Raw genomic sequence first — 22,288 nt, 5'->3', positions numbered from 1 at the left:
ATGTTCCCATGCGGATTGGTAATATATGCTGTATAGCTGTAAGCAGCATTATATGGTACACATTGTGCCTCACAGCATATGAACTGACATGAAAGCGCACCCTTTAAATGTATTATTCAGGCAGATACTGGGTAATGAGAACTAGAAATAAAATCAAGGTGATACTGAATTATTTTTAAGACTAATTACAAGGTGGGGATCTCTCTCTGTTTGCAAGTGGCACTTAATGGGTTAAAACGTGCCTAGGGTATGTTTGGCCGTGTACCCTTTGCAGCAGAACTTGTAAAGAGACAATAACACGCTGTGAGGTCTGCACACTGATCAATGATTGCCTCGTACATCTGCGCAGCTGAGTTTTGTTAATGAAGTTAATTAAGACCTCTGCTTAGACCATCTTACAGTTGAAGGTACAGGTCGCTCCACACTTTGAAGATACAGCTCTAATGGCACTTGCTGATCCCGATATTCTGAATTTCGGAAAGTGAAATTATGTTGTCAGTTGTGATTTCCTCATAGCGTTACTGCTAACTGCTGGCTTGCACAGAAACTTGCCGGACAATCTGGAATGAAATGGCCAAGCAGCTGTTAGGACAGGACACTGAACTCACCTTCCACCATGTGGGAGGCGAGATTGATAGGACTCAGCACAAAACACCAGGACGGATTACAGAGCAGCGCTACCACATCATTCAAAATATACATTTCCAGGCCAGAAAATAATAATAATTGAGTCGGCAGGTCAATTATTCAACGGTCTTGTTTCTTTTTAAAATGTGATCATCGATGTGACTTCTTTTCCACTTTTAGCTGCTGTGGTCTTGGAAACTTGTATCCAGAACCTCCATGTTGGTCCTATAAACGGTATATCGACTGCAATACTGCTTCTGCTTTTTCATCTGCGGAAAACTTCAACTCGTTTAAAGGTGGTGTGGTTCCCATTTCCTCCACAACGCCATTGCACTTGCATGCTGTCAATGTAAGGAACACAGCACAGTCTATTAAACTCGCTCCACAATGAACGAGCATTTTGAGAGGCACGACAAAAGCGGACTAATTGGGAGCTGTGATGTGATCAGATGTGACAGGCTTCCCTGATCTCCCAGCTTCTGTGTAAAAGATTTATGATGCTTTAAAACCAGGGTTGAAGCCGTTACCATGGGATTGAAGGCACTGCAGTTAAAAGAGTCTTCTATTACGAAACAAGCTGGAAACGCTTGAATGAAAGGAATGGAGTGAAACATCCAGGCTCTTTATGAACTGCCTTTCATTTCACCCCAAGTACTGTGCAAGCTGCAAGGGCGTCTCTGCAACATGTATACATCCTAGCTCTGCGGTTCGAATGTAAGGCCAGGCAGTCCCGTTCTGAAAAGAAACACAGAGGTTTACAGTAGAGCAGCATTGACAGAACGGAATTCACAAACACACCGTTTATTTGATGTTAATGTGGTCATGGTTAACATATCAGAGGCAGTTTTACAGGCAGTGACAGTTCAGTGAATAGATAAAAATGTTCCTATTTATTAAGTATAGGGTTTAGCATGAATGTAGCAGTATTTTACTGGAATCTACAAAAACAGACGACATCTATTATTATTATTATTATTATTATTATTATTATTATTATTATTATTCGTATTCATATTTATAATAATAATAATAATAATAATAATAATAATAATAATAATAATAATTTTAACACGTTGACTTTTGATGTAAATACACTTGCCCTTTTTAAAAAGGTCTTGTATTGGTGTTTAGCGGTGCTCCTGCCGCCAGGTGGCGCTTTAGTGTCTCTGAATGCTGTCTTGAAACTCCACACTGTTCTTCTGTCCTGAGTTCAGAGATGGCCTGTTTCTGTTTTTTAGGTGACAGCTGGTTTTACTGAGAACATTATTAGAGACACAGGCTATTGTATGAAGAGCCGACCTCCTCTTCAACAGCTGCATACTGGATGCATGCACTTAATAAAATAGGTGTGGTATTATACTGCATAGTTTATAAAAAAAATCATATTGACAGTTTAAAGGCGTGTTTAATTCACATAAAAAATTAAATGACAAAGACATTAATACAATTTTAATTCTTTGCGTTTTAACATCCTCCTTGGATTACCTAAATTGTTTCTTTCACACGGAGTGTCTACAGACTTTTGCAATATTATTTTAAAGGCACAGGATCCTTACAGGCAGTGATTTTTTTTTAAAATTATTAAAACAAATCTGCAAGAAATATGTATTACATTAAAATGATGTTAAGCATATAGAGACAGTGATATAATGTATTTAATTAATACAATACAAAATTACTTGCCATCTTTTAATTGTAATGTCTCATAACATCTATTTACGAACTTCCTTGACTGTTGTAAAATTGGCTTTATGACCGGAACAAAACCATACAGTTAACATTTTCCGTGCGGCAAAAAACCACTAGAATCATTCCCTTTTAAAAGGTGCCCCTCTCGCTCCTCCCGTGGTTTTCCTTACAGCGTGTAGTGCTCACAGCCAACTTCAACCGAGCACAGCTGAATCTGAGCATACAAACTATACATCTCGTGTGGGAGTAGGTTTGTGGATCACCCTGTGAACACTGACTTCAATAAAACATGACAACCCTGTGCTTAGCTCGCTGTACAAACTAAATACAGACTTCCCCTCCTCCTTGCGTAGTTCCAGTTCGATTCATGCATTCATATTATGTTGGAAAGAGCTGTTGGCTTAATTGAATTAATTTTTGGTTCTAGAGAACACTCGGATCCCATTCTGCTCCAGGTCCCGTGTTAGATTAGAATGGGCTGCTGTTCGGGACGATGCACGTTGATATTCCTCTGCGCTTTTCAGCTGGTAAGCTTTTTCAAACAACGATTGTCCTTTGTATTTTCATGCTTGGTGTGGTGGTTTGTCTTGTGATTCATGCATATTGCAAATGTTTGGCTGTAGTTTTAATGAGGGCGAAACAAACCGTTGTTTATCAGATTAAGAACTGTTTTCGTAAAGTGAGCGCATATATTTGTTTCTTGTAATGCCGGTAATGGGTTGTGTTTGTTGGTAAATTATGTGCTTGCAATGTTCACTGTTTTTCACCGAGACAGAGGAATACCACAGAGCTTCTATTTAACTAACGGTACCCATTAAAGTGTTAATATATAGTGCAGCCAGTGTATTTCTATAGTTTAATACCGTTTGCAGATTCTTTTTTGTTTAATTTGCTTATGCAAAACACGCGGGTGATGTATTTATCTAAAGATAGCAGTTGGATTAGATTTTTTTTCTTCGTTTCCATTTGAGGGATATTCTCAGTTGGTGTCTTGTTCCCCCTGAGCTCATGGCTGTTATTCACTTTTGTCAGTAGTTAATGAATGCAAGAATGTTATTCATACAACGACCTTGTTCTTAAAAGGGCAATGCCATACCATCGATGCTTGAAAAGTTGCGCGGGAGCAGGGAATCAAATCAGAATAATAACACTGGCTGTTAAGTTACTTTTCCCACCAATAACGTCGAGTGAATCTGTCAACGCAAGACCCAGTACAATATTTCTTTCTCTATGCCCAGATAAAAACAGAAATGAACGCCCGTTTTGCTCCACAATCACAAAGAGATTCGCAACCTGTATGTTTGATTAAATGTATAGTTGTCCCTATCCAAAGCTTGACCTGTAGTATCAATTTGGAATTCACAAATCCATGTGAGACTGTGTGGTACCGATGCTGTATTTAGTAGAGAATCTGTTTTAATGTTGCCTTCAGTTATCTTTTAAACTGAAAGGTATCATCTCTTGTATTTTATTGAGCACTTACCCAGTACAAAACCAAGAGCTGTCTGTCATGTTTTACCTAACAATTGCTGTTTTCTTTTACATTGCATGGTTGTGTGGGTGCTGCTTTGGTAAAGGTAGCACAGAAAAAAACCCATAAACAAAAAGATAAGGTTTCTGTTGACTTTCTGGCAGATAAGATCAAATTGTAATTCCAAGCATGCTGCCTGCATTGCCTGGAGGACTACTTGCATGTTTTTGGGATACATGTAGAGGAGACCCCAGATAAGACAGCAGTACAGCAGAGTTGTCGGTTGCTTGTTTTTGTGACGCTAGAACGCTGCTGCAGAACATTTCGCTTTTTGGTAATTCTTTCAGAACAGAGGGGACAGTCAGCGCTCAGTAAAATTCCTTTTGCTCAATTCTTTAGTCATGCAAATTCAGAAAAAAAAAAAAACTTACAGGAGTTAAACCCTAAACACTAAAATAAATAGATTAAGAAAGAAACTTAAAAAAAAATGTAACCAAAAATATCATATTCTAGCAAATGGATAGTTTTTTTTGTTTGAAATTATTATTATTATTATTATTATTATTATTATTATTATTATTATTATTATTATTATTATTATTATATAAGAGAAAACAAATGCATACAAATCAAGCCAAACAATAACAAATGAAGGTAAATATGAAGATTAAATACACCCCCTTTCATCTCCTTTCTGTCTCAGTATTATCTTTATTGTAGCAGAGCCAAGCCTTGGCGATTGGGAGACTCGGGTATTCAATCTTATTTAAGACTGATTTCCTCAGCAGAGCAGAGGTTTACCATGGGAGTGTGGAGAATTGGGAATTGGCTGTGCTTTCTCTGCTTTAGTGTCTGTTTTACTTTATTCAGGGGCTCTTGATTAGGGAGCAATGGACTGAACAATATCGTATTCAGTCAGACACAATGAATGAGACGTCTCCATTGTCTCTTCCCTTTATACACAGCATTAAACTACCAACAAGTCCAAACGTACTATAGCCCCAAAACAACACCCAAGAAGTAATTAAGGAGCCATTGTGTAGTAAGTTCATTTTTTTTTTCATTCTACGTTTTTTATTGTAGACCTTCCTGTTTAGTAGGTCAGGGTCTTAAACAAAACAGAGAGTAGCCAGCATGCAGCATTAAATAAAGGCTCCTAGAAGTCAGATTTGTAATGTTAAAACATGGATTTTTGGCAAATTGCAAGAAAGCGTAGGTATATACTGTTCAGTATCATTCTGTAAAACGATTCAAATCAAGAAGGCAGTTCTGAAATGATCTAAGAAAATGCACAGCAAGTTATCTAAGGGCTTTAATGTAAGAATTTGGCTTCTATATAACTCCTTATCTCCTGTAGAGGATGCATATATAGCACTTTGAAGTTAAGAAGTTATTGAGTAGCAGTCATTTTTTTATTATTTAGTAATTGCCAATTTTATTATTTTCTCCCAATTTGGCATATCCAGTTATTTTTAGGCTCAGCTCACCGCTACCACCCCTGCGCTGACTCGGGAGCGGCGAAGACAAACAAATGCTGTCCTCCACTGAGTGTGCCATCAGCCGACCATCAGCTGGGCAGCTTACAGGCAAGCCAGCAGGGGCCCGGCAAGACCACAGGGGTCGCTGGTGCGCGGTGAGCCAAGGACACCCTGTCCGACCTAAGCCCTACACCCCCCCCCCCCCCCCCCCCCCCCCCCCCCCCCGGGTGGCACTTGGCCAATTGTGCACCGCCCCCTGGGAGCTCTCGTCTACCGTCGGCAATAGTATAGCAAGGACTCGAACCAGCAACCTCCAGGCTATCGGGCGAATCCTGAACTCCTTTACCAGATGCGCCACTCAGGAACCCCTGAGCATCAATCTTGAGGGTAGATTGAGAGATCTGGCCATGGGGAAGCTGGGTTCTTGTCAGCAAAAGGTTGGTTCAGTAATGACTAAACCTCTGCTCAGTCCTTCAAAGTGGAATTAACAAAATAATTGTTAACTTGGGCTCTTGCTTGTTACATGTTTTATTTTTCCTAAGGAGTTTTTTCTTTGTGTTCTGGAAACATTAAACTTCAGTACCACAAACCAATTTTGTAGAATCATATACTTGGGGATAGTGATCACTTAAGACTAACATTTCAGATCTCATGCAGCTGCACAATCGGAAGGAAAAAAAGAAAATCACTACATTTGAGATCTCGGATTAGCATTTTTATAGTCAATAGAATATACTTGACTCGTATTTCAGTGATGACTGAAATGTAGTTCAAGAATACCACTCGGGATGTGTGCTGAATGCAAGAGACTAATCGAGCAGTTTGCTCTCCCAGCATTAGATGATGGTATGCGTTTTCAATCAATCGGCTTGAGTCTACTCTTTGCTGATCGTAGGTATTTTACTCACTTGATCTCATGCAGTCTTTCCTGTGTTCTTGTAAACTGTGTCTGATCTGATCACTCACTCTGGATCCAGTCCCGACTCCTCCTGAGTCTCTTGGTCCCCAGTGGGTGGTTCTGTGGTGTGTTTGCTCATGATCTTCTGTCACAGGCAGATGGGGGTCTGGTCTTTTTATTTAGACAACCTGATTGATCACATGCTGCTCCTCTTCTCTTCTGCCCTTGTGGATTCTCTGTTTACACAAAAATACCTTCCAGGAATAAATTGGGCTGGGTCTAATGTTGGCTGGCTAAGGCAAAATACAGTAAGGCTTCATTTTCTCACTAGTACCCAGCATACAATTGCTTTACTACACTTTGCGTTTACAAAGATATACTTTGATAGGGGAGGTGATTTCTGGGTCGTATTTATTAAGTGCACCAGTCAATGCGTTGTTGAAGTCATGTATTTATTGGGGTGGTGATGGTTTACGAATACAGCCCACATTGTTCTGGAACCGATACAGCCAGTTATTTGTGGACCCCATCCTGCTAGCATTTACATGGAAACCACCAGCACTCATTAAAGAAGCCAGTGCTTTGCACAGGACTGGGTGTCTGTTCAGTCTCTGTGTTCGATGTATTCAGTGTTGCTAATGATGTAAACCTGCTCTGTCATGGACCTGTATATTTCCACTGTATATCTGTAGTGATGCTAAGTTAAACACTCAACCAGTTAAACACAATCCATCCATTTGTCAGAAGCCTCACTCCACATAGGTTTGTGTGCCCGTCATCAAACTGCCTGCTCCATGCAATAGCTATTACTGTTGTCATCGTCTCATTTGATGAATCGCCTTGAAAAGCCTCCTTTCACAGAAAAAAGGATGACTCCTCCTGACTTTTCGTAATTTCTTTTGATTTTCCTCTTGTGGTCGTATAAACATCATTGTTATCTAGCCACTACCAAACAGAAAAACCCCATCGATCTAAAAAACATGACTAATGTCCACCTCTGTGTGTGTGTGTGTAGCATGTATATGAACCTCCCTCTTCTGTGTATCCATTTGACACTGGAGGTAGCAATAAGGTAAGACCAGAACAAGAAGTTCTTCTCCAGGGAAAGTTAGGACTAGGCTGTTGTGCAGAAAGTTGTGGAACTAAAAAAGCCTTGCTGGCTCTCTGCTGACCCCTGTCCATGAATCTCTTACAACTATCAAAGCTCTTCACTGCCCTATGAAATACAAGACCAGTTCTCATGGAAAACTACTGGAATTGGACCTTGTGTAATTGAGTCAGGCTGTTATGTCAGGAGTTCTGAGTAGTTCCTATGTGCCACACTCGCATACACACCCTGAGACCCTCCAGTATCTCTTTACATTCGATTTTCCTTCTGTAGAAGAGGGTATAGCACCCTCTTCATATTTAATAGAAGACTTGAGGCGGGAGTGTTGAAAGGGTCCACAGAATTACATTACATGACGTTGCGCTGCGAGATGCTGCAGTTGCCTCTACCACTTTAGGAAATTCTAGCTGTAGGGATGGCATTAAATCAATGATTCTTCACAGCGCCTGACATCGTTTAACCCTGTATTGCACTGCAGACAATGAGAGTCACTGAAGCTTTATAACAGGATGGCTATTCCTCATTACAGAATCTGCTGTTTTACAGAAGATTGTGGTACAGGCTAAGGGAGAACAGTATTATGTCGTTGGTGGATTAAAATACTATTTTAATGTGAGCTTTGAGTTTATTCGACAGGTTACACTTATTATTCTTTTTAATTCAAGTGAATTGCTTTTAAATGAGAAGGGAATGCAATCAGCCGTGTTGCATCAACCCCATGGTTTTTGATTTCATTTTATTTTGCCTTAACTGAATTCCTTTGATCACAGTAACCGTGGAATCAAGCCGCATTGATTTTTTTTTTGTTTTGTTTTTTAAACAAATTATAAATCTTAGTGTTCGGAACCACACGTACAGACGTGCTCAAATTTGTTGGTACCCCTCCACAAAAAACGAAGAATGCACAATTTTCTCTGAAATAACTTGAAACTGACAAAAGTAATTGGCACTCACCATTGTTTAACCATATTTAATAGAAATCAGACTTTGCTTTTGATTTTTTATTCAACATAATATTGTAAATAATAAAACTAATGAAAATGGCATGGACAAAAATGATGGGACCGCTAACCTAATATTTTGTTGCACAACCTTTAGAGGCAATCACTGCAATCAAACGTTTTCTGTAGCTCTCAATGAGACTTCTGCACCTGTTAACAGGTAGTTTGGCCCACTCTTCCTGAGCAAACTGCTCCAGCTGTCTCAGGTTTGATGGGTACCTTCTCCAGACTGCAAGTTTCAGCTCTTTCCATAGATGTTCGATAGGATTCAGATTGGGACTCATAGAAGGCCACTTCAGAATAGTCCAATGTTTTGTTCTTATCCATTCTTGGGTGCTTTTAGCTGTGTGTTTTGGGTCATTATCCTGTTGGAGGACCCATGACCTGCGACTGAGACAGAGCTTTCTGACACTGGGCATTACGTTTCACTCCAGAATGCCTTGATAGTCTTGAGATTTCATTGTGCCCTGCACAGATTCAAGGCACCCTGTGCCAGGCGCAGCAAAGCAGCCCCAAAACATAACCGAGCCTCCTCCATGTTTCACTGTAGGTATGGTGTTCTTTTCTTTGAAAGCTTCATTTTTTTGTCTGTGAACATAGAGCTGATGTGACTTGCCAAAAAGCTCCAGTTTTGACTCATCTGTCCAAAGGACATTCTCCCAGAAGGATTGTGGCTTGTCAATATGCATTTTAGCAAATTCCAGTCTGGCTTTTTTATGTTTTTCTTTCAAAAGTGGAGTCCTCCTGGGTCTTCTTCCATGGAGCCCACTTTCACTCAAAAAGCGACGGATGGTGCGATCAGAAACTGACGTACCTTCACCTTGGAGTTCAGCTTGTATCTCTTTGGCAGTTATCCTTTGGTTCTTTTTCTACCATTCACACTATCCTTCTGTTCAATCTGGGGTCGATTTTCCTCTTGTGGCCGCACCCAGGGAGGTTGGCTACAGTTCCATGGACCTTAAACTTCTTAATAATATTTGCAACTGTTGTCACAGGAACATCAAGCTGCTTGGAGATGGTCTTGTAGCCTTTACCTTTACCATGCTTGTCTATTATTTTCTTTCTGATCTCCTCAGACAACTCTCTCCTTTGCTTTCTCTGGTCCATGTTCAGTGTGGTGCACACAATGATACCAAACAGCACAGTGACTACTTTTCTCCATTTAAATAGGCTGAACGACTGATTACAAGATTGGAGACATGTGTGATACTAATTAAAGAAACTAATTAGTTTGAAATATCACTATAATCCAATTATTTATTATCTTTTCTAAGGGGTACCAACAAATGTGTCCAGGCCATTTTAGAATATCTTTGTAGAATAAGCAATAATTCATCTCTTTTCACAGCTTCTTTGCTTTATGCTATGACATACCAAATGCATGCAAGTATACATGATAAAATAGCTTTTAATTTAATCACTTTTCAGGAGGAATGAAGCATTATTTCAATGAGCTGTAAGGGTACCAACAAATTTGAGCACGTCTTTACATTATCAATGTAGAGGAAACATGTATGTTTGTTTTTTGTAGGCCTGTTGAGATGTTTTGTTTTTTTCTTCTAAATAATTTCCACAGTCATGTTAAGGTATCTTTAAAAAAAAAAGTAATCCGGGAAGATAAAAAACCTCAGCGTTGACTAGATGCTGTCATTAAGAGTGAGTATCATATAAGAAAATGCTGCCTGCACATCCATTGCCATCCAGCCTTTGAATTACCAAACCCCTTGTGAAGAGCATGATTGATGCTGGCAGTCTTCTAATGGGACATCACACCCTATTGCTACCCTATTGGTTTATATTGAGTTTATTCACTCCTGCCATGACTAGGTGGAATGTGATATTTTATAATCACATAGTTTTTACACAGTGTACTGTAGTTACAGAAGGAGCATACATATTTGTTTAGTAGGAAGTCTGTCTTTTTTTCTTTGTTCAAATCTGGTGCTTGTGAGAAAGCAGGGGTCAGTTTCGTTAATGGACTGCCCAGCTGGAGAGCTCTGCTTTTTCATGCCCGCAGGACAGATGTTTATATGTGTCTGATTGATCTCCTGCTGTCTTGTTATTAAAAAAAGCAGCCGCCTAATTTCCAGTGGCTCTGGAGGGCTGACGGACAGAAGAAGCCTTTGAAAGGCACATTGGGAAGATCGACATTTTTGCTACTCGTGAGGTGCACTACTATCGCACAAGAAGTGTGAAAAGGGCGGCTTCAGGGCCAAGCTATGCAATTCCAGTTAGCTACCAAGGCTTAAACTGCCCCTGGCCTCCTTGATGGCAGGACAGGTTTGATCATTGTCTTCATAGAGGACTTTGTAATAATTAAACACTGATCTGGGTATTAGGTATTTGTACTTTCTAAGAAATGGAATGAGCATACACTGCCCATGCAAATGAGGTCAATGATTTTATAGTTTGAGGCAAGAAATCTTCAAAGGTGTGCTTGTCATAAGAAATCTGTTTGATTAAAACATCACGATTTAAAGTGTATTATTCCACAAAAGAACAAGGAGTGATTTTCATCCCCCCAACCCCTCCCACTTCCCTGACTCAACGGAAGAAAATTGATTGAAAACCAAAAGAGAAACGCCAGTAAGTGACCTTTTAGCATCAGAGCTGTTCATGACTTTATAAATTGAACGGTCACTACAGACCAAGCTGATGTCAGTAAGGAATGTGAGGATTTGCAATTGTTAGAAAATCAAATAATTGGTTTGGGGATTGCAAAGCTAAAGCAACTACACCCTGCAATAGGGTGGATGCAATGAGCGATTATTATAACATTAAAAAAAACACACTCCTATTGCTGAAATAATTCCAACAGCCCAGATTTGATGTACAGTTGCCTATATTTTCATTAAGGCAGCTATAGTCGCCAGTACATGACTAGATCAAAGACAGAATGGTCTATCTCTTTTGCTCTAGGCTGTTTTGGGTTGACACTCCTGTCGCTTTTCTTTAGATGTCTCATGACGTCTGGCCATGTAATCACAAGAATATGTGAGATGTCTGTGTGAACACCCTTACTATACCTGCAGTTACTGTACCTGCATGCTGTGTAGTTGCTAAGGATAAGCCTATACATGTTTAGTGTTTTAGCTCTGTCTGGACCTGATATATTTAATCCTGCAAAATGCTTTCAGGACCAGCAGTGTGAATTGGTTCGAGACACCCATGGCAGAGCTTGGGAAAAGTGTTGATCAGCTTTGGGACAAAGGGGACTAAGAAATGCTAAACCGTTATTTTCCCAGGTTATATATTATAAGTACTTTTGAAGCTTCTCAGCATGTGGCCAGCCCTTGCCACCCTGGAGCGAGCCTCCCATGACCTCTACTATTTCCTCAGCTCTTCCGTCCATTAAACAGTGTTTCTATTTAAAGAACAGAACTAATTTCTCCAGACCGCCACAGTCCTATTGTCGACGTGCATTACATTAATCCCAAACTTGATGGCGACACCCATTGTAAAGTTAATTTTCATCTTTTTCTACCGTGTGGTCTTTTTGAGTATTTTAATTTACCCCGAGAACTCTTTCTCACTTTTGATAACAGCTTTCTCACCCTTTCAAACGCTGTCAAGTAACATGAGCATCCTAAGGTTTCAAACTACTTGGGTGTCTGCATTGCATCATCACTTCATACATTAAAACAGTTCACAAATGGGTTCAACGCTTCGCTGGATGGAAGTGTTGGCAGTCTTTTATTGGTTGCCATTATTTGTGAGGGGGAGGGGGAAGCAGCTTGCCGGGCAAATTAGGCCCTCTTCCATCCAAACTCTTGCGTGTGTTTCTCTGTTCCCTCGAGATAGACTTGCAGGGTGACTTATGATACAAAGTTAGAGTTCTTTCTTTCTTCTCATTAAAGATCAAGTTGGACATTACGCTTTTGGCTTCTATGAAGTGCTTTTTAAAGCAGCATTTCCATACATTTGAAGGAGACTTCAAAGGGAATTTAATTCCTTAGGGAATATAACACAATTTGAGATTATATTCACAGAGGAGCGGGGTGGTAGATAGTCTGGTAGTTGTCCGAAATATAATATTCTTTTTCTTTTCATTTTAAACTTGAATGTCAATGTCATACACCCCCTGCCACAGCTAGAAATTCAAAATGAGAGCTATCCGTATGATGAAACAGTTGATGGCCTTGATTGTATATATCAGCAGTATGAACAGAATTTTATAATAGAAGAATTAGCAATTCATTATTTATTCACAATGGCAAATTGTAAGTGTGTCATAGAAATGGATGGATAAACGGACAGAGACCCCCCCCCTCTATATATTGATGTACGTCTACCTCCACCATGTCCCCTTGCGCAGGGGATTTCATCAGTGTATTCAACATGAATGGACCCCCTCTGAGTTTACACAGAACGCAAGTGATGAGGACACCTTTCCTCCTATAAAAAACGTTGGTTATGTTACACTTAACACAACATTCTGCCAGACTTGCCATCCTTTATTAGGTCGATATCATCAATACAATTTGTGTATTATTAACATTTACAAACTATAGCAAAATATAATCTAGTGTACAAGATACAGTGACATGTTTCATCACACTTGTTCCAATTGCAAGGCGCAAGGTTGAGAATTCTGGCACAGTTTTGTTTTTAAAAAGAAAACATTAGATTTAAATGTAGTGTAACTGAGGCTTTGTGCTCGGCAACACACGCAAAGATAAACCCCATAGCCAATAAAGCTTCTTCTGAAATGTCTGAATATTTTGGTCTAAAGACCAATCGATACTAATTCAAGCAATTACATGTGATAACTATTACATACACAGGAGTGAAGTACTTCTGTGCTCTTCTGCACACATATAATTCTATTGAGCAGACCCTTGTCGTAACCCTTCTGCATGGAGCCTGTTAAAACTGTGAAATCAAGAAGAACATGATCACTTATCATTACAATAATGGACTGGAAGAAGTACGGCAGGTTGTGATCAGTTTTACACCAGCTATCTTTAGGTCAACCCCATTATAGAGCGAGCGAGGGAAGGCGGTGATAATCTTGTTTTTTAATTTCTCATCAGTTCTTGGTTTTGCTTCGGTATGTTATTTCGGGTTGTTAAGAAGCAGTAAAGTCTCTCTCTCTTTAATAGCCAGCCGATGTTCATTAAGGTTTCACTGCTTGCGTGCGAAAGTAAGGCCTGAATTTGTTTAAATTATTGATTCAAGCTGCTGATTTATTGCATCTGCCTGAAAACTTTATATGGAGAGCTTCCAAACCCCCTATGGCCAATTAAGCAAGTGACCTTTGAGAGTAGAGCATGGTGTCATGGGTAAGCACTTTTAGACAGCTAGGCCCCAAAGGACTGTTACCATGGCAACTTAAACAGGCTGTGCCTGCAAAAAGTAAATGCATACGGGAGGTGACATTAAGATCCAGGCTGGATTTAAATATTTTCAGATTTTGTGTGTAACAATTGATAAAAAAAAAAGAGGTGCAACACCATAATGGATCGTAGATCAAATTTCCATTATTATATGCTATTCAAAAAGAAGTTAAAAACGTAGTGACATTTCAGCCAGACTTAGGCTGCTTTTATATATTTAAATAGAAGGTACAAGTTTAATCATTCAGATTTTATTAGAGGATTAGTAAAAAAAAATACTTTAGATGTGAGCTGGGTGGAGTCAGTGCAAACAACATGGATATTACGTCTGTAGGTAAATTGTTAACCAGGAAGCTGGTGTTCTTTTTCTCTGCACAATGAACTCGTTAATATCCTCTGAACTTCTTTATTAACTGCCAAGCCCCCTAATGTTTTATTAACGAACAAGCATAGCAATTAGTTTAGCTGTTACCCAATTATTATATGGTGAACCTGTCCCTTCTCACTAATACGCTATTCACACCTATAATATCTGCATGGGTCACCTTTTTAAAACGTGATTGTGAATTAAGTAACTGGCACGTTTTCATTGCTTATTATACAGGGCTGGAAACAAGACTCCTATTGCATAGCCGTTTCCCCCATTCCAGGTTTTAAAATACGCCTCCTCAGCCCCAGTGTGTAGGTAACAAGCTCAGGTGTGTCTTGTTAAACTCTGAGTGAAACCAGGAACGGATCAAACTGCAATGCAATGGGAGTCTTATTTCCATCCCTGTTATTTATGTAGGGATGTTTTGAATATCGCAATTTGTACTATTTATTTTGGAATTGTGCAAACATTTTTGTAAAGTAGTTAGAGCTGGAGGTCACATGCTTGGGTGTAACTAATAAACATGTAGCCTGAAAATGGCTTCATCTGCTTTGACAGTCTCCTTAACTGAAATACAGAAAACTGTAGCGGGTAGAATGGAAATATATAAAGCTTTCTTTCCTTTGTAACCCCCTGTCTCTTGAGTAATACTGTACTCACATCTAAAAATGTCTGGGCCAGTGTTTATATGTTTATTTAGAATTGCTGTGGCATTGTTTTTAAAAGGGCACCTTGTTCTGTCTCCTCTAGAAATCCTGCTTATTCCAAGGACAGTTTTGTAATTAGAATTGCTTATTTGTAGATTTAGAAGAATTCTTCTTCAGATGTCTTTGACAAACGAGTTTGTTCATAATGGAGATAGCAGTATGTGTAGCACAAATAGTGTGGTTTAAGATTACCGACGAGAAATTGGTTTTCTTTTGAAGAATGACCCAAACTGCTTTCTTAATGCTTCTAATGTTACTTCAAGCACACAATATTTATTCACAGGCAGCTTAATGACTCCTGTCATTATCAACTGAAAGTAGTGTGCAGCATTTCTGGCAAACCACAAAAACGTATGGAACCCTTATAAAATGTATGCCATTTCCTTAAGTCCAAACCATGTATTTTGTACAGAGATGGGTCTAAATACCAGGTGCCTTTTTATATCATATCTATAGAAATTATGTGGAGTGTACTGGTATGTTGGTTCAAAAACAAACTGTCAGGTGTGGTTTCCAATAGTGTATTTATTCACTGCGTATTAGTGAATCGAACATTGGTACGTTGGTTATGTGATATATTGTATCGGAATATAAGTGTGTATCTTATTAATTGTGATGCATTAACATAGCTACTTGTAATCCAGCAGAGGTTCTTTTAATGAGGAATAAATGTGATTTTTATAGTATGAATACATTCTATAACTATCTTGCTTTTAACAAAATAGTCCATTAATATCCTGTAATCTGATTACCCATACAAAGTCTCCCAACAGCACCATAACATGTATCATGATAGATATCGTGCTGTGACTTCAGTTTATAGTTACACTACAGATTACCAATGTATGTTTTGAATTATGTGCTCGATAGAATTCTATTTACTGAGGCAAATTTAAGATGAAATTCATAACCTGAATTTTATTTGAGTCAATGTGCAGTGTGTGTGTGGGGAGGGGGGGATCGAAACACACTTCCCATTAGCATTTGCGAGCTTATCGCATTTGGTATCCTTATCATCCTAAGGATAATGTCTAACTGCAAAAGCTTTTTACTGTTGACATCAGTTGGCATTCCAATTACTGTACAAGAATCCTAAATCCGCAATGGTGTCATGCCGTGTTTAAAAACAGATGCATTAAGGTGGCTGATTTGAGACCCAAAAACATAATCTTGAGATGAATTCGATAAAAAAAAGTTACCAACGTCATTAAAGCAATCCTTCCCCCAGTTTCAATCAAGTGTTGAAAGCATTTCCTTGTCATGTGGGATTACATTGGTCTCTCTGCTAGCTGATCTATTGGACCTGTCTCCTGAGGTGTTTTTTTTTTTTTTTTCTTTTTTGGTTAACTGTTCTCTTTTTTTTTTTGTGCTTTCCAGTTTTATGATCAAAGAATGTTACTTAAGGTGTAAACCGGTACACTTCAAGACTGTTTTATTTTGCTTTGTTGGCCAGCAATATGTAAACAGAAACAATCAAGTCAGACGCCCTCAAAGACGTGTCACTTCTATGGCTGTGCATGAAACAAGACCCAGCGCTTCTCTGTTAAGCTGTGGAAATCAAAGACTTGCTGCAAAGTGTTTCATCCTGGGCTCTTTCATATACAACAGATACAACAACTGAAACTCACGTCAGCTTCCTTACTCTTTTCTAGTAGGCCTCAACCAGAGCTAATACAGTCCCTGTTTTTCTCAGCCTGCTCCAACACTGAACAAAGCTGCAGTCCTGGATTTTTATACCTTTCCTTACTTATACCTTCATCATAATGGCCCACTTATCAATAACCTCTGGTCCATAGAAATAACAACCCTTGCTTACATTACCTTAACTAACGATATTTGAGATTTCACTGGCTTGCATTGGATGTGCTGTTAGCTCGGTAAGGATATGTCTGGAGAAAGTCAGTCCTTTGACTACTTCAAACAAAGGGAGGTGTGTGAGTTAATCTACAGCCTTCGCTTTGAATGACGGACGTGGGGAGAGAAGTGTATTTCCAAGCAATCTGAAAGATAAGCCTACCTGTGTTAACATGGCTGAGTAATCTCTTTTGGATGAAACGTTTGCCCCAGGCCAGAAAACTTAATTGTTCTGAGGATTGAGACCATTGTTTGGATATCAAATATGTAATGGCAGGTTGAGAAGGCCCAAAGGAGACACTGACAGCCCATGGCAATATAGAAAATAGAAAAGGTTTTACTCTGAAATAACTTTTTTTTTTTTTTTTTGTATTGAATACTTTCAGTACTTTGCTATCTTATAATCACTATGACGATCGTTCTCATACCAGAATTAAACAACTAGTCGCGTTGTAGGAGCAAGAGCACAGCAGACCATTAAGGTCCAGCCATCTTGAATTATTCACTGTCCAAACATGGCTGCGATAAAAGGGTTGTGATTTAATAAAATGGGAGTGGTAATAATGATGCACACACACATACACCTGTTTATGCCTAAAAAGGGCTTTGCATTGCATGGTCCTGATGCAATAGAGGCACATAATGACAACAATAAGCCTTTATATTGGTACACCCAGCAAAAAGTGACCTAACTGAATAACGCATGCCTGATTGAGCTGCTTTGTTTGAGCATTATATAGGTTAGTCTAGTAAGATTTTTTTTTAATGCAATGTACAGCAGATCCACACTTAAAGCACACTCTTGTAACACTTTTAGCCCAAAAGTCTCGGAAGAAACCACCATTGAACCCTCCCTACCCGGACAGCGCTCGGCCAATTGTGCGCCGCCCCCTGGGAACTCCAAGTGACGTAGCCTGGGTATGAACCGGCGATCTCCAGGTGGTTCATTCCATATGAAAAACATGTACTTCTTGAGTGTGCTAGCCAGGATCATACAGAAAAGTTTTTCAAGCTTGTGGAAGTAAGCAGTGACCAGGGCTGTCTGCTGTCTGATCATCTCTCTTTTTTTTTTTTTTTTTTTTTTTTTTTTTCCTTTTTCCTTTCTGTGTGGCATGTTCAATGTCCCTGTCCCTTTTACAGCTCGTACAGTGCCATAGCACCTTTACCTTGTCCCTAGAATGATCCAGTCTACACCTCTGCGACTCTCTGAAGCCCTGGAATCAGTCGGCTCCTTGCATTATTGATCTGTCACTCTCTCTAGTTGTTTTACTCATTCCAAGTGATGTAACAAAGCAACTGCTTTCCTGCCAAGACACAGCTCATCTGCCAGCATGGGAAGTTTTATCTTCACGAATCTGCACTGCACTGAAGATAATTGTTAAACATACAATTCACCCGAGCACAGTGCCAAGACCTTCTCCGTGATTGATTGATGATGCACATTTAGAAACTGATAACCCTTAGCAAACCTAGTTGTTTGCAAACACCTTCCGATAGCTGTGAAGGGTTTCTGCTGAGCTTTCTGGATGTAATACCGGAGGGGTGGAACAGTTCTGAAAACGATCTGGAAAGAGTAAAACATACAGTTATGATTTTTTTTAATCCAGTAGAATTTGATTTGATATTTATTCCTTTTTGAAGGATTTGGAATTGATAAAGGGAATGGGATGTGGAGAAGTGGTGGGGGTCGAACCATGTTCTGTTGGACGTTGACTGTAATAATCTTAGTAAGGAGTTCTAACTGTACCTTATTATGATATTGCTAGATTTGTTTTTCTAAAATTAGTTTTAATTTAATCAAAACCCCTACCTGTTAGCCATACACTTCAACAGCGGTACAATGTTGCTATTGCATTCTGAGCCCAATTACACCCTAGGCTGATTTTGTTTAATTAGTTTATTGTGCTGGTGACCCTTGGCTAGTATTTTCATGTTTTGTATTTGATTTTGAAAAAATTATTTTCCGCAACTTATTCAATTTATACCAGCAGTTATATAAATCATTGTGGTGAAGAAAGCAATTCTAAAGAAATTCTCCCAGCCAGAAAGATATTCAAAAACAGAAACATCAAAGCGTACTATTTTATTGAGTTACGTTTTAGTGTTTAGTTTAGTGTTTTATGTTGAGATTAATTATATTGGTTATGGTCCGACAGGTTTATCAGTCAGGCTATTGAAATTCTGTCTAGTTTTTTTCTATTCGTTGTAATTTTACAGGAATATGGAAGAAGCATTATTTGAAACAATATGTAACTGCTGCAACTGTAGAATAGTCATTATGATTTACGTGATATTCTGCCAGTTTATGGATTCCCTGTGCTAATATTTTCAGTTTTGATGTGCCCTTAAAACGGCCCCTGCAGTAAAGAAAACAGTAGTGTTATTTTCACAGCAGTTTGTGAGCGACTAAACCAGGTTTATGATAATGTCTGTTATCCCAGTAGGTTTCGGAAAAGCTCTGTGAGTGATGGGCAGTGAGCTTTAAAAGACGATTTATCTTCAGAATCAAGACATCTTGGCTGGCAAGTGTGTTAGGTGTTAGTGTGCATCTCAAAGGACTTAAGTGCATCTTCAGGGAAAATGTGTAGCTCTGTTAAGCCTTCTGCAGTAGTGGGCAAATATTATCAAAAGATACATAGAACTGCATATGCTTCTTGCCCTTTTCTACTTTTGATATTCCATAAAACGAAATAACGCAATTTGTCCAATTTTAACTGTCACGAACAGCCTTGATTAATCTCAGTCAAGTAGAATATCATTGCTAGTCTTAATGTCCTGTGTAACTGGCAAATCTTTAGGTGCTGGTTTGCATCCTACATTGAGTAACACCACTCATTTCCAGAGTTTTAAATAAGTGTTCGTTTGTGACAAATTATTGTTGAAGGTGCCGAGGTGAGTGGGTGTTGCGTGAGTCAGGGCCAGATTCAGTAGAGGATAGGTGGTAAAGCAAATGCGTGAGGGAAGACATATCCAGCTCGCAAATCAATACCTTTTATTTCAATGGTTACACTGAACTGTACAAGTTAGTTTGACGTAATGATTTGATTCTGTTTGCCCATTGAAACTCTGCTTGGCTGGCTAGATGTTTTAGATGTGATTCTCATCTCACAAGCTGCCCACTGATTTATGTAAAATAAACTTGCTTTGGAATACCCATGCTACATGGATGGAAATACGATTCCCATTGCATAGCAGTTTGATCCTTTCCTGGTTTTACAATGAGTTTAATAAGACTCATCTTGGCTTGTTACCTCTACACTGTGGCTAATCAAGCTTGTGTTAACACCGGGCATGGGTGAAACTGCTATGCAATAGGAGTGTTATTTCCATCTCTTTACCAGTAGTATTTTGTGAATTCAATTGAGAAGCAGGTGTTCCCGCAGGCTCGGATTTCTGACACTTTTATAAAGTGTACAGTTTCCAGTGGCATTCAAAACATGCCTCTAGTCCACTTGAATGCAGTGGAATGTGAATGAGACCCTGAGTGTTTGGTTACTTACAGTTTATGGTAATCCTTTACTTTATTGACGGTTGGCAAATCAATTTGTCACTGAATCTATAAAAAAAGGTTAATTTTATGTGTGTTATTTTCCAAAAGGGTCATTCTCGTGTCACCTTTTGAAATGCCATGTAAAACGAATCCATGCATGTAGGCGCCCATGAAAAGACAGCACAGCACCTGCAGTCGTTTTTTCAATTGCTCCAGCATGACACAAGAGCGCTGATCTACAGTAATTACCGGTGGTGTTATCAAACATCATATAAGCCACTTAGTTTTATTTATTTATTTATTTATTTATTTTAATGAGGTTTGTTTAAGTGTTAAGTATTCGTTTTTGAAAATGTTATTGGATTTGAGTCTGACATCAATCGAGCTGGTCGCACAGCAACAGGCTGTGCTGTGAATGGGAGCCTTTGTATTGTATTTGGATACTCTGTGAAAATGACGGGAACATAAATTCCACTTTGTCATGAAATGGACTGCAGTGAATAACCCGTATGGAACAGTTAGTCTCAAAGCAGCCTACCTCTTTTTTTTTTCCCCCTGAGTTGTTGCTAAGTGCTATATTCACAGGGGTGTTCTCTCTTCACAGCTGGCAGCGCTGGAGAGACAGGTGTTTGATTTCCTTGGGTACCAGTGGGCTCCCATCCTTGCAAACTTCTTCCACATCATCATCGTTATCCTGGGCCTCTTCGGCACGATTCAGTACCGACCTCGATACATTGTGGTGGTAAGTTGCATGAATGTTGTTGAAATAAACCAATGCAAAAGTAATGAAGAATTGGTTTCGGCCAGTCTGTATAACTGCCTGTTGGCTTGTGTGTCAAGAGCATGCACTGCAGTGTAGGGGTTTAAGCCTGCTTTCCAAGGTGGGCATATTGATATTGGTTATTAATATTCTACTTGCTTTGCGAAGACATGACAAGCTAATTTATTTTTTACTTCAGCCGGATTAGTCATGCCTTTTAAGTCAGCAACTCAATAACCAGGAGTGAGTTTTAAGACTTTCAGGCATGAACAGTGTTGACCTTAAAGTCATTCCGATTCTATACATTTGATATTGTTTCTGGTGCTCTTGCACTATAAGATTTTCATAGTGTAACCTTTCCTAAACTGCTCTTTTGTGGTGTGAGAAATGTTTTAAAAAAAAAATTAAAAAAATGATTTTATTAATTAAATAATTAGTGACTTATGTACATGGAAAATAAGACCTGTCTTTCTATAAAGCTATGAATGTCTTCAATATTAAGAACTGGTTATGTAGGATTGCATACTTTAAAGTAAAACAAAATGTCCTGTATAGTGGACTTGGAGGGGCTTGGATTTTACAACATGTTTAATAGCATGTGCATCCTGTATGTTACAGTAAATTGGCTGTATGTTTAATTTAAATGCATTGTTTTTTGCACTGCGTTTCTTTGCATATCAACCAGTTTTACTAATGTGTTATCCTTGGCAAGCACTGCTGTGCATAAACAAACATGCAATGCTTTCCAAAAACAGTGGCACCCTATTAGTAGACCTGGTTCTATATAAACTAACATGTTTCCAAGGATTTTTCCTGAAGAACTTCAAAGTGAAGCATTACATTTAAATATGCACAGCTGCTATTATTGACAATAAACAGTGTCTTAACTAGGATGTATTTTAGTCATTTGTTCGCGCCCTTGAGGTTCTTTATATAACTGTGGCACAGTACATTTGTGACTCGCTTTGTGCAAATTACCATCTATAAAGCGATGGTGTTCCTCCTTTATTTTTTTTCTTAACTATCTTCTTGGATCCCCAGGTGGACTCCTCTTTCTGGGCAGGGTTACATATGTGCACAGCTGAGCTTCTGCTTAGCACAATGGCTACAAACTGATCTGGACATACATACTGAAACCTGGTCCTCTTATTGGGGTGTTTATCCTGGTTTCTGTTCCCTTCAGATCTAAAAAAGATATCTTAATACCACTACAATAAAAATCCCATTGGAAAACGCCTCTAAATCGGAGTCTGATGCACACATGAGCCTGCCCTAAAGGGCTGTTTCAGTGTCTGCAGTGGGCTGCAGGGTGCTCTCCATTGATTACGTGCTGTATTGATTTATTTGGGTGCTTTATCCTTGCATATAATTTAGTTTTTATGTATATTTTCCTAGTATGCTGTCTGGACGGCTCTTTGGGTCACTTGGAATGTCTTTGTTATCTGTTTCTATTTGGAAGTGGGAGGACTTTCAAAGGTAAGGATGTTTTTACTCTGGAC

At 39.0% G+C, this 22,288-nt stretch overlaps 1 protein-coding gene across 3 annotated transcripts in view; it reads left to right on the top strand.

Moving 5' to 3' along the window:
• Positions 1-2,464: 2,464 nt before the first annotated feature.
• LOC117428871 (sodium/potassium-transporting ATPase subunit beta-1-interacting protein 4-like) overlaps positions 2,465-22,288 on the top strand; it is a 39,984-nt gene continuing 20,160 nt past the window's right edge. The window contains exons 1-3 of one of the 3 annotated variants that reach the window (XM_059004367.1): positions 2,465-2,843; positions 20,634-20,771; positions 22,185-22,265. In XM_059004367.1, coding sequence (XP_058860350.1) covers positions 2,790-2,843; positions 20,634-20,771; positions 22,185-22,265 — 273 coding nt within the window. In that variant the 5' untranslated portion in view covers positions 2,465-2,789. Of the gene's footprint in view, positions 2,844-5,527; positions 5,703-20,633; positions 20,772-22,184; positions 22,266-22,288 lie in introns of those variants that run through there. The other 2 variants (XM_059004365.1, XM_034047858.3) reach the window with 2 other exon arrangements.

Source organism: Acipenser ruthenus, chromosome 29 (assembly GCF_902713425.1).
Source record: "Acipenser ruthenus chromosome 29, fAciRut3.2 maternal haplotype, whole genome shotgun sequence".
NCBI lineage: Eukaryota > Metazoa > Chordata > Actinopteri > Acipenseriformes > Acipenseridae > Acipenser > Acipenser ruthenus.
Note: the sequence above shows the minus strand (reverse complement) of the source record. Positions and strands in the feature narration are given on the sequence as shown.